Source organism: Nomascus leucogenys, unplaced genomic scaffold, assembly GCF_006542625.1.
Source record: "Nomascus leucogenys isolate Asia unplaced genomic scaffold, Asia_NLE_v1 001230F_46885_qpd_obj, whole genome shotgun sequence".
In the NCBI taxonomy this organism is placed as follows: Eukaryota; Metazoa; Chordata; class Mammalia; order Primates; family Hylobatidae; genus Nomascus; species Nomascus leucogenys.
In genome coordinates, this window is record NW_022096224.1 from 34,534 (window position 1) to 46,946 (window position 12,413).

At 51.7% G+C, this 12,413-nt stretch overlaps 1 protein-coding gene across 1 annotated transcript; it reads left to right on the forward strand.

Moving 5' to 3' along the window:
• Positions 1–421: 421 nt before the first annotated feature.
• LOC115833858 lies at positions 422–5,216 on the forward strand (the record flags this gene model as incomplete). The annotated part of the gene is made up of 4 exons (XM_030808673.1): positions 422–605; positions 754–1,250; positions 3,026–3,211; positions 5,134–5,216. Coding segments are annotated over exons 1-4 (950 nt in total), but the record flags the coding sequence as incomplete, so codon positions are not given.
• Positions 5,217–12,413: the final 7,197 nt, after the last annotated feature.

The window sequence follows — 12,413 nt, forward strand, 5'->3', positions numbered from 1 at the left end:
CTCCAGATCTTCCTCTACCCTTCCACACACTGCCTTCCCTACTGGAGTAAAGTGGGGTCTCGCAGGGCACCCTCTCCCTGCAATTTATTTATTTATTTTTTTGAGATAGATTCTCTCTCTGTCGCCCAGACTGGAGTGCAGTGGTGTGACCTCGGCTCATTGCAACCTTCGCCTCCCGGGTTCAAGCAATTCTTCAGCCTCAGCCTGCGGAGTAGCTGGGATTACAGGTGCCTGCTACCACGCCGGCTCCTTTATTTATTTATTATTATTTTTCTTTTATTTTTAGTAGAGATGGGGTTTCGCCATGTTGGCCAGGCTGGTCTCGAACTCCTGGCCTCAAGTGATCCACCCACCTCAGCCTCCCAAAGTGCTGGGATTACAGGCGTGAGCCACTGCACTTGGCCTGTCTTCCTGCATCTTCATGAGTCTTCAACGCCAAGAGGGAGCTTCTGGCCCCTTGGTTAGGGTCGAGGTTCCAGAGTCCCAGGGTCAAGGCTACGGCCGCCTCCCAAGGATGTGCGTCCCTGCAAGAGGCTGCATCCAGCAGTCATGGAAGAGGCTCCGCTGGGGCCTGCTCCAATCCCTGCTGGGGAAAGCAAGTGGAGGTGTCCCCTTGAAGAAACGGGGATCCCACCAATCTCAGGGGTTCTGTCCTGGCCTGTGGCCCTGGATCGTCCAGCCTGTGCTGGGATGGGGAGCCAGACGACGCCATTCTTGGCTGGCGCTGAGTGTGGGGGTCCCGCTTCCCGTAAGGCCTAGCCCAGGGTTCCAGCCAGAGGCCCCCACTGGGCAGCACCTGGCGCCGCCCCGCCCCTCCAGGCCTGGCACTCGCCCTCAACAAATATGGCGCGGACAACCTCACGCTCGTCACGCAACTCGACCGCAAGACTGCTCCCGCGCCGCTCTTTTCCCCGCAGACGGAGGCCGAGACGGGGAGCGGGAAGCCTGACCTGGGGGACGGCGGTGGCCTGCGCGGCTCTCGGGCCGCTGTTGTGTGCCTGCACACTGGCGCTGCCGGGCGGGATGCTGTAGCCCCCGGGGAGCCCGTCGTGGGAGCGCAGGGAGCTGGACGGCCTCTGGAGCTTCCGCGCCGACTTCTCCGACAACCGACGCCGGGACTTGGAGCAGAGGTACCGACGACCGTTGCGGGTGGCGCCCGGAAGCCCGGCGGTGGGAATGGGGTAAGCCCAGGCGCCCTGCAGCCTCCTTCACCTGAGCGCCCGGAGCCGGGGACCCGGAGGAGGTTAAAGGTCAGCGGGCTTGGGGGCGCGGGGTTGGAGGACTGGGGGACCAGGGGGACCCGGGAGGACCGGGGCGGAGGAGACAGGAGGAGGAGGAAGCGCTCCTGTCGAGCCCCGTCCGGAGGGGAAGGCTGAGTCCGGGCAGTGTCCTTCTTTTTAATGTTTATTTTTAATTTTTGAAACGTTTTTGAGACTCGGTTTGGCCCAGCCGCACAGGTTGGAGCGGAGTGTGGCGCAATCTTAACTTCTGAGCTTAAGCGATTCTCCCGCCCCAGCCTTGCAAGTTATCTGGGGCCACCACACCTAGCTAATTAAAAAAAAAAAAAAAAAAAAACTTGGTCGCGCTCGGTGGCTCATGCCTGTAATCCCAGCACTTTGGGAGACCGAGGCGGGCCAATCACCTGAGGCCAGGAGTTCAAGACCAGTCTGGCCAACGTGGTGAAACCCCATCTCTACTGAAAATACAAAAATTAGCAGGGCGTGGTGCTGAGCGCCTATAATCCCAGCTACTTGGGAGGCTGAGGCAGGAGAATTGCTTGAACCAGGGAGGCGGAGGTTGCAGTGAGCCGAGATCGCGCCACTGCACTCCAGCCTGGGCGACAGAGTCAGACTCCTCTCAAAACAAAAACAAAATCAATTTTTTTTTTTTAAGGTATTGGGTCTCACTATGTGACCCAGGCTGGTCTCGAACTCCTGTCCTCAAGCCGTCCTCCCACGTTGACCTCCCAAAGCACTAATTACAGGCATGAGCCACCCAGACACTTGTCAGGCCTGAGCGGCAGGCGCTACCCAGAGCTGGGCCTGGGGATCGGGAGGAGGGGACAGTTTAGACATTCTGAGGTCAGCTCTGCCGAGGTGGGAAGGTACCTTGGTTTTCACGGTTCAGATAGAGGACAGAATGTGACATCAGGCCAAGGACACCACCCCTGTTCCCCTCCTGACTTGGATGTGGTCAGCAGAGAAGTGGGATCTGGTGAGGTCTGGGCTGCGTTTGCCTGGTCTACATCCTCGTTTTTCTTTTTCTTTTCTCTTTTTTTTTTTTGAGACAGAGTCTCCCTCTGTCACCCAGGCTGGAGTGCAATGGCACGATCTTGGTTCACTGCAGCCTCCACCTCCTGGGTTCAAGCGATTCTCCTGCTTCAGCCTCCCGAGTAGCTGGGACTACAGGCGCCCGCCACCACACCCAGCTAATTTTTGTATTTTTAGTAGAGATGGGGTTTCACCATATTGGCCAGGCTGGTCTCGAACTTCTGACCTTGTGATCTGCCTGCCTCCGCCTCCCAAAGTGCTGGGATGAAAGGTGTGAACCACCGCACCCAGCCTACGTCCTCTTTTTCTGACTTTACGGCATTCAGTACAGGAGAAAGAGAGAAGAGGGCTGGGTGCCAGTGTGTACCCCACTCACAGTGTCCTAAGCAAAGCCCCCCAACCCCTCTTTCCTCTCTGTGACAGGCTTTCCTCTCTGTGACAGGCAGTAGGTCATTTGCCTCTTAGTCACAGGTCTGAACCTTCTTGCCTCGTGCTGGGATGTGCCCCTGGGCTCACCCCTGTCTTGGGAGATACTGGGTCCCCTCCACTTCGAGGAGGAACTCCTGGCCCCACTGGCCCAGGTGCACAAACTGCCCTGGCAGTTGACCTGTCATCAGCAAGTTATCTGTCTTTTCCGCCAGGAGTCCCTTCTGTGTATCAGGGCCTGCCCTAGGCCTGGGGGCGCGGCTGTGCAGTACACTGGTCCCGGATCCCTTTGGGGGCCTAGGAGCTGAGCCCGGCCCTTCTCTTCGCAGTTGGGCCCCACCTTGGACATGCTGGTTCCCTCCAGCTTCAACGACATCGGCCAGGGCTGGCGGCTGCGGCATTTTGTCAGCTGGGTGTGGTATGAATGGGAGGTGACCCTGCTGGAGCGATGGATCCAGGACCTGCGCACAGGAGTGGTGCTGAGGATTGGCAGTGCCATCCTCCATGCCATCGTGGTCAGTGTGGCCAGGAGCAGGCAGGGCGGGTGGGTGGGCACAGCTGCTAAACAGCATGGGACTCTCAGCTGCCACCCACAGCCTGTCTCCTGGGGTGGGACGGTGGGGGGCCTTACCCTGCCCTGGGGGCTGTGCCCTGTGTAGGGGGATAGGTGGCCTGAAGTACCCCATTGGGATGTCATTCTTCCCGTCTGGCTGGCAGGCCCCTGCTCCCCATGCTGCAGGTTATGTGAGGGAGTGCCTGATAGCAGAGCCCCTCCTCATGTCCCGACCTGCCACCCCCTCCCCATATTTCCCATGTCTGCAGTGGGTGAATGGGGTTAATGTGCTAGAGCATGAAGGGGGCTACCTCCCCTTTGAGGCTGACATCAGCAGCCTGTTTCAGGTGGGGCCCCTGCCCTCCCGCCCCTGCATCACTGTCGCCGTCAACAACACGCTCACCCCCCAGCCCTGTCACCAGGGACCATCCGTCCGACACCTCCAAATGGGGACCATCCTGCCTCCACTGCACGCACCCACCTTCCCGCCCCACCCTGTGGTCTTCCTGTTAGGGACAGGGTGGCCTTCGCAGAGAGGAGGCCCTGGATCTGGGGAGGCATGTGAGCTGAGGTCAAAAGACCCATGGCAAGGGCCCAGCGAACCACAGTCCTCCCGCCCTAGGTATCCCAAGGGTTACTTTGACTTCTTCAACTACGCGGGACTGCAGCGGTCTCTGCTTCTATACACGACACCCGCCATCTATGTCGATGACATCACCGTCACCACCGCATGGAGCGAGACAGTGGTGAGGGCTTCTGGTAGGATCCTCCCTCACCGGGGCCCAGGGTGGCTCTGTTTGTTCACTGTTTGGAAAGCTCTCCCAGGAAAAAGGTTCTCCCAGCATCTCTAAACCCTCACAGGTTCCCATCCACCTACAAAGCTGAAATCCAGGCTGTGTGAGCGGGCACGGGCTCCCTAAATCACCCATGTGGTTGATCTCACTTGGAGAAGAGGGGTCTGGCCTAGCGTCACACAGCTCAGGGTGGCAATCCTGTCCCTTCCCCACGGTGCTGCTCTCACTCCATCTCCCCTTCCTAGACATCGTGCTCAAGGAACAGGCAGCTTCGAGGGGCCAGGCACGGTGGCTCACGCCTGTCGTCCCAGCTCTTTGTAAGGAGGATTTGATAGGAGGATCACTTCAGGCCAGGAGTTCAAGACCGGCCTGGGCAACATAGCGAGACCATCACCACAAAAAATTAAAAACTTCGCCAGGCATGGTGATGCGTGCCGGTAGTCCCAGCTGCTGAGGCAGGATAATCAGTTGAGCCTGGGAGTTCAAGGGTGTGGTGAGCTGTGACCGTGCCACTGCACTCTGGTCTGGGCAACAGAGGGAAACCTTGTCTTTTTTCTTTTCTTTTTGTTTTTTTTTGAGCTGGAGTCTCACTCTGTATCCCAGACTGGGGGACACTGGTGCAATCTTGGGCTCACTGCAACCTCTGCTTCCCAAGTTCAAGTGATTCTCCTGCCTCAGCCTCCCGAGTAGCTGGGATTACAGGCACCTTCCACTGCATCCAGCTAATTTTTGTATTTTTTTTTTTTTTGAGATGGAGTCTCACTCTGTTGCCCAGGCTGGAGTGCAGTGGTGCCATCTCAGCTCACTGCAAGCTCTGCCTCCCGGGTTCACGCCATTCTCCTGCCCCAGCCTCTCCGAGTAGCTGGGACTACAGGTGCCTGCCACCGCGCCCGGCTGGTCTCGAACACCTGACCTCAGGTGATCTGCCCACCTCTGCCTCCCAAAGTGCTGGGATTTCAGGTGTGAGCCACCATGGCCCGGCAGTTCTCATGTTTTGTGTGGGTTTTTTTTTTTTTTGTATCTGTGTCTTATTGTAAAATTTAAAAATTAAGATTATTTCAAAACCAAATCCTCTTAATTTTTTTCCCAGGAAATCCTGCATGGGCATAAAACTGAAGTAAATGGATTGGATGGAATTGGAATCAAGAGTGACTCCTGGATTTACATAACAGGGTAAGGTGAGAATCACAGAAACATCACAAGGCCACATATAGCTTATAACAAATAACCAACAAACTCCTGCAATGTATCGCAAGGTTAGAGTACTTTGTAAGATGATGAGGAATGGCTTTCCAAAGAAGGCAGGATAGGAGCCAAACCTTTTTGTTGTTGTTGAGATGGAGCCTCGATCTGTCATCCAGGCTGGAGTGCAGTGGCATGATCTCAGCTCACTGAAACCCCTGCCTCCCAGGTTCAAGGGATTCTCCCGCTTCAGCCTCCTGAGTAGCTGAGACTACAGGCACATGCCACCATAACCAGCTAATTTTTTTATTTTTGTAGAGAAGAAGTCTGACCATGTTTCTCAGGCTGGTCTGGAACTTCTGGGTTCAAGTGATCCTCCCACCTTGGCCTCCCAAAGTACTGGGATCACAGATGTGAGCCACCTCACCCAGCCTTAACCTTTTCTAAGTGTACAGCCTAGTGATATTAAAGATATTTAAAATGTTGTAAACCATCACTACCATCTATCTCCATAACTCTTTTCATCTCATAAAACAAAAAATAGATACCTATTAAACAGTAACTTCCAATCCCCTCTCCACCCCTCCCCTGGAGACCACCATTTTACTTTCTGTCTCTATGATTTTGACTATGCTAAGTACCTTGTGTAAGTGGAATCATACAGTATTTTTTGTGTGTAACTGGCTTATTGCATCTAGCATAATATCCCTAAGGGTCATCCATATTGTAGTGTCTGAACTTTTTTTTTGCTTTTTAAGGCTGAATAGTATTCCATTGTATGTATATGCCACATTGGGCTTATCCATTTATTCATTGATGAACACTGATTGTTTCCTTATTGTGTGTGTGTGTGTGTGTGTGTGTGTGTGTGTGTGTGTGTGTACGTGTTTGGAGACAGATTCTCACTCTGTTGCCCCGGCTGGAGTGCACTGGTGCGATCTCCGCTCACTGCAACCTCCACCTCCTGGGTGTAGGGTCCAGCCCCACAGGGTCGGTGGGTCTCTCCCCGTGTGCAGAGATGAGAGTGTAGAAATAAAGACACAAGACAAAGAGATAAAAGAAAAGGCAGCTGGGCCCGGGGGACCACTGCCACCAAGTCGCAGAGACCGGTAGTGGCCCCGAATGCCAGGCTGCACTGATATTTATTGGATACAAGACAAAGGGGCAGGATAAGGAGAGTGAGCCATCTCCAATGATAGATAAGGCCACGTGGGTCACGTGTCCACTGGACAGGGGGCCCTTCCCTGCCTGGCAGCCGAGGCAGAGAGAGAGAGGAGACAGAGAAAGAGACAGCTTATGCCATTATTTCTGCTTATTAGAGACTCTTAATACTTTCACTAATTTGCTACTGCTATCTAAAAGGCAGAGCCAGGTGTACAGGATGGAACATGAAGTAGGACTAGAAGCGTGACCACTGAAGCACAGCATCACAGGGAGACGGTTAGGCCTCCGGATAACTGCGGGCGAGCCTGACTAATGTCAGGCCCTCCACAAGAGGTGGAGGAGTAGAGTCTTCTCTAAACTCCCCTGGGGAAAGGGAGACTCCCTTTCCCAGTCTGCTAAGTAGCCGGTGTTTTTCCTTGACACTTATGCTACTGCTAGACCACAGTCCGCCTGGCAACAGGCGTCTTCCCAGACACTGGCGTTACCGCTAGACCAAGGAGCCCTCTGGTGGCCGTGTCTGGGCATAACAGAAGGCTCGCACTCTTGTCTTCTGGTCGCTTCTCACTGCGTCCCCTCAGCTCCTATCTCTGTATGGCCTGGTTTTTCCTAGGTTATGATTATAGAGCAAGGATTATTATAATATTGGAATAAAGAGTAATTGCTACAAACTAATGATTAATGATATTCATATATAATCATATCTAGATTTAGTATAACTCTTGTTGTTTTATATATTTTATTATACTGGAACAGCTCATGCCCTCAGTCTCTTGCCTCGGCACCTGGATGGCTTGCCGCCCACCCTGGGTTCAAGCGATTCTCCTGCCTCAGCTTCCCGAGTAGCTGGGATTACAGGCATGCACCACCACGCTGGGCTAATTTTTGTTGAATTTTTTTTTTGTTTTTTTTTTGGTAGAGACAGAGTTTCACCATGTTGGCCAGGCTGGTCTTGAATTCCTGACCTCAAGTGATCCACCCGCCTCAGCCTCCTGGAGTGCTGGGATGACTGGTGTGAGCCACTGTGCCCAGCCCGTTTCCATGTTTTTGCTACCGTGAATAAGACTGCTGTGAACATGGGTGTATAAATATCTTTTTAAGACCCTGCTTTCAGTTATTTTTGTGTATACAGTCATCCCTCAGTATCCACAGGGGATTGGTTCTAGGACACACTGAAGATACCATAATCCGCAAATATGCAAGTCCTTGATTTAAAATGAGGTGGTATTTACATATAATCTGTGCATATCCTCTTGTATACTTTAAATCATCTCTAGATTATTTATAGTACCCAGTACAATGTAAATGCTGTGTAAATAGTTATTATACTGTATTGTTTATGAAATAATGATAGAAAAAAAAGTATGCACATGTTCAGAACAGACACAGTCATCATAGGCCTAACTACAATTTCCATGTGCAGTTGGTTGAATCAACAATGCAGAACCCATGGATACAGGCCGGGCACAGTGGCTCATGCCTGTAATTCCAGCACTTTGGGAGGCTGAGGTGGGCGGATCACCTGAGGTCAGGACAGCCTGTCCAACATGGACATGAAACCCCATCTCTACTAAAAATACAAATTAGCCTGGCATGGTGGTGCACTTCTGTAATCCCAGCTATGCGGGAGGCTAAGGCACAAGGATTTCTTGAAACCGGGAGGCGGAGGTTGCAGTGAGCCGAGGTAGTGCAACTGCACTCTAGCCTGGGCAAACAACAACAACAAAACCCTTGGATACAGAGGGCCAGCTATATACAAAGATATGGAATTGCTACGTTGTATCATAATTCTGTTTTTAATTTTTTGAGGAATTGCCACACTGTTCATAGTAGCTGCGCCATTTTAAATTGCCAGCAGTATTGCACAAGGGTTCCAATTTCTCCATATCCTCTCCAGCACTTGTTATTTCTGGGATCTTAGTTTGTTTTTAATAGTAACCAAAGGATACTTTTTTACATGTATAGAATTTGCAGTTAACAGGTTTGTTTTTCTTCCCCCAGCATGCTAAATCTATCACCCCACTCCCTTCTGGAGTCCATAGTTTGTGCTGAGAAATCAGTTAACAATCTCATTGAGGAATCCCTCTCCCCACCCCTCCCCAGCCCTGTGCTATATTCTGGGTGTCAGGTGCAGCTGAACCAGGGAAGAAGGCCAAATTTGGAGTCAGAGCCAGCCCTTTGGTTAGTGGAAAAGGAGAAAATAGGGTCCAACCATAACCATTTTCTTCTTGCGTCTCACTGTTATGTTTTCATGTCGCCTTAATGCCTGACAAGCACCTTTTTTAAAGATTTTTAATCGTTTATTTTTTTAAGATGGAGTTTCACTCTGTTGCCCACGCTGGAGTGCAGTGGTGCAATCTTGGCTCACTGCTATCTCTGTCTCCTGGGTTCAAGCAATTCTCCTGCCTCAGCCTCCTGAATAGCTGGGATTACAGGCACTTGCCACAACACCTGGCTAATATTTTGTATTTTTAGTAGAGATGGGGTTTTGCCATGTTGATCAGGCTGGTTTTGAACTCCTGATCTCAGGTGATCCACCTCCCTTGGCCTCCCAAAGTGCTGGGATTACAGGCATGAGCCACCATACCCAGCCAACTTTTTTTTTTGGCTGCTGCTTTCAAGATTTTTTGCCACTTGCCAGTTTGATTATAATGTGTCTTGGTGTGGATCTTTTTTTGGTTAATTCTATTGGAGTTCATTGAGCTGCTTTGATTTGTAGTTTCACATCTTTCTCCAATTTGGGATAGTTTTTGGCCATTTTTGCAAATAATCTCTGTCCCTTCCTCTTTCTCGTCTCCTTTGCTGAATTGCATAATGTGTATCTCAGTTCTCTTGATGGTGTCCCGTAGTCCCTTAGGATGCCTTCACCTTTGTTTGCTCTTTTCTTTTTTTAGACGGAGTCTTGCTCTGTCATCCAAGCTGGAGTGCAGTGGCGACATCTTTGCTCACTGCAACCTCCGTCTCCTGGGTTCAAGCAATTCTCCTCCCTCAGCCTCCAGAGTAGCTGGGATTACAGGCATGCACCATGATGCCTGGCTAATTTTTTTGTTTTTGTTTTTTTTGAGATGGAGTCTCACTCTGTCGCCAAGCTGGAGTGCAGTGGTGCGATCTCAGGTCACTACAACCTCCGCCTCCTGGGTTCAATCAGTTCTCCTGCCTCTGCCTCCCAGGTAGCTGGGACTACAGGCATGCGCCACCATGCCCAGCTAATTTTTATATTTTTAGTAGAGACGGGATTTCACCATGTTCGCCAGGATGGTCTCAATCTCTTGACCTTGTGATCTGCCTTCCTGGCCTCCCAGAGTGCCAGGATTACAGGCATGAGCCACTGCGCCTGGCCTAATTTTTCTATTTTTAGTAGAGACGGGGTTTCAGCATGTTGGCCAGGCTGGTCTCGAACTTCTGCCCTCAGGTGATGTGCCCGCCTCAGCCTCCCACAGTGCTGGGATTACAGGCATGAGCCACCGTGCCTGGCCTGTTTGCTGTTTTCTGTTTGCTCCTCAGACAAAGTAATTTCAAATGTACTTTCTTCAAGTTTGTTCATTCTCTCTTCCACCTGCTTGAACCTTCCATTGACTTCTTCTACTGAATTTTTCAATTTAGTTATTGTATTTTTCAGCTCTAGAATTTTTGTTTAGGTTCTTTTTATATCTCTTTAATGATATTCTCATTTTATTAATGTAATTTTGCTGATTTCCTTCAGTTCTTTGTCCATGTTTTCCTTTAACTATTTGAGCATATTTAAGATGGTTTTGTTTTAAGGTCTTTTGTCTAGCAAGTCTGATACCTGTGTTTCTTCAGGAATAATTTCTTTTTTTTCTTTTTTTGAGATGAAGCCTCGCTCTGTCGCCAGGCTGGAGTGCAGTGACATGATCGTGGCTCACTGCAACCACCGCCTCCCGGGTTCAAGCAATTCTCCTGCCTCAGCCTCCCAAGTAGCTGGGATTACAGGTGCATGCCATCACGCCAGCTAATTGTGTGTGTGTGTGGTGTGTGTGTGTGTGGTGTGTGTGTGTGTGTGTGTGTGTATTTTTAATAGAGACAGGGTTTCACCATGTTGGCCAGGCTGGTCTCAAACTCCTGACCTCAGGTGATCTGCCTGCTTCAGGCTCCCAAAGTGCTGGAATTACAGGTGTGAGCCACCTGGCTGGAAGTCTTATCTTAAAGCTTGAAGCCTCTCCCTTCTATCAGCGGCCCGCCCCAGAGGTGCCCAATATCAGCCTCTCTCTGCCCATCTTCCTTTCCCACTATGCAGACTGGGCCCTGGAGGGATGGGCTCTGCCCCTGAAGAGGCTATGGAATAGGCCTCCCAGTAGCACTTGCTGTGTGAACAAGTGACTTTCTCTTGCCTGTTACGCATACTGATGGTGCTTCTCAGCCCTCTCTCTACTTCCCATCCTTTCCTCCTCTTAAGCCTGGAATAAAAAACCCCCTCCTCCTCTACCTTCTAATTCACGGATCCCCCCTAAGTCTTGCTCCTTGATATCACTGGATGCCACCTCCTCTCTGATTACTCTGCCTTACCTGAGGCTGCTGCCATCCCTCTGCTGGCCCAGTGCACAGCCTCCTGACCTGACTGCCCTTGTATTCATTCTGCCTGCGGCAGCCAGAGTGCTTTCTACCCTGCTAGCCTGATGGGGTCATTCCCTTCCTCAAACACCCCCATTGAGTCCCAGGTAAACCAAAGTGTCAAGGTCAGCCTGCAGGCCCTTCCTGATCTGGCTCCCCGTCTCTGGACCCTCCATGCTCCAGCCCCATTGAGTTCCTGTGTTCCCTGAACATGCCTTCCGCTGGAGGGAAGGACGTGCCTTGGGAAACACCCCTCCCAGAGCCACGGAAGGAGCCTGGGCTGGAGGTTTGGGGGAGTTCTATTCCCATGTTAGCTACTCTGACATGGGAAGCAGAGGGCCTGCTCCCCCTCGCCAGCCCTGTGCTGTATTTTGGGTGTCAGGTACAGCTGAACCAGGGAAGAAGGCCAAATTTGGGGTCAGAGCCAGCCCTTTGGCTAGTGGAAAAGGAGAAAATAGGGTTCAACTATAACCATTTTCTTCTTGCGTCTCACTGTTACGTTTTCATGTCGCCTTAATGCCTGACATATTTACGTATTTCCTAAAAACAGTGATTTCACAAGCACCCCAGCCGTGATTTTCCCTGAGCCCATGTGCTCCACAACCTAGCTCCTGACGGGACGCCCCAGGCCTCAGATAGACTCTCACAATGGCTGAGGCTTAACCTGCCCTTGGTTTCTTCCCTGTTTCGTAGGTGGGGTCAGCAGAAATTTTGAGGGAAGCTCGGTTCATAGAAGAGTGAAGCGGAAGCGCTTGGAGTATTTCAAGATTCAACAGGAGACCTTGTCATTTCACGTTCTCAGACAGCGAGAAGGCTGGCAGGAGCCCATTTCCTTGTAGTCGGTGGAGAAAGGGGAGTCCCGGGGAGGGAGAGGAAGAGACCTGACCCATCCAGCAAGAACGGGCCTGGAACAGTGGCCCTCCTTGTCTGAAGCTCCAGTGCAGTCCTTGAGGGTATAAGTGTGTGACTGCAGCGGGAGGCCACCAGGGGGTGCTGTGAGACTGGCCCAGGCTGAGCTGGGGGAGGAGGACCCCACATCTCCGCTTGGGGCTCAGTGTCTTTTTCTTCCTTTTGCCTCAACCATTCTGTAGGCCTGAAGGCCAGACCTGTGTAGGGGAGCCCCGTTCCAGCTGTGGGATGCCTATAGATGTAGAGGTGCTCCCAGATTCTTACACATCTCTGTAATTAGTGGAATAAGTGGGCCATGAGTGAGAAAAGCTAGAGAAGGTTTGAGGAAGACAGTAGACAGCCTTATGCCATCCACGGAGCAGAGCACGCTCCGAGAGCAAGACACATTCTTTTCAAGCAGATATGGAACAAAAGCGCACATATTCCAGGCTATAAAGAACATGTCCCCTGCTGGGCCCAGTGGCTCACGCCTGTAGTCCTAGCACTTTGGGAGGCCGAGGTGGGGCAGGCGGATCACTTGAGGTCAGGAGTTTGAGACCAGCCTGGCCA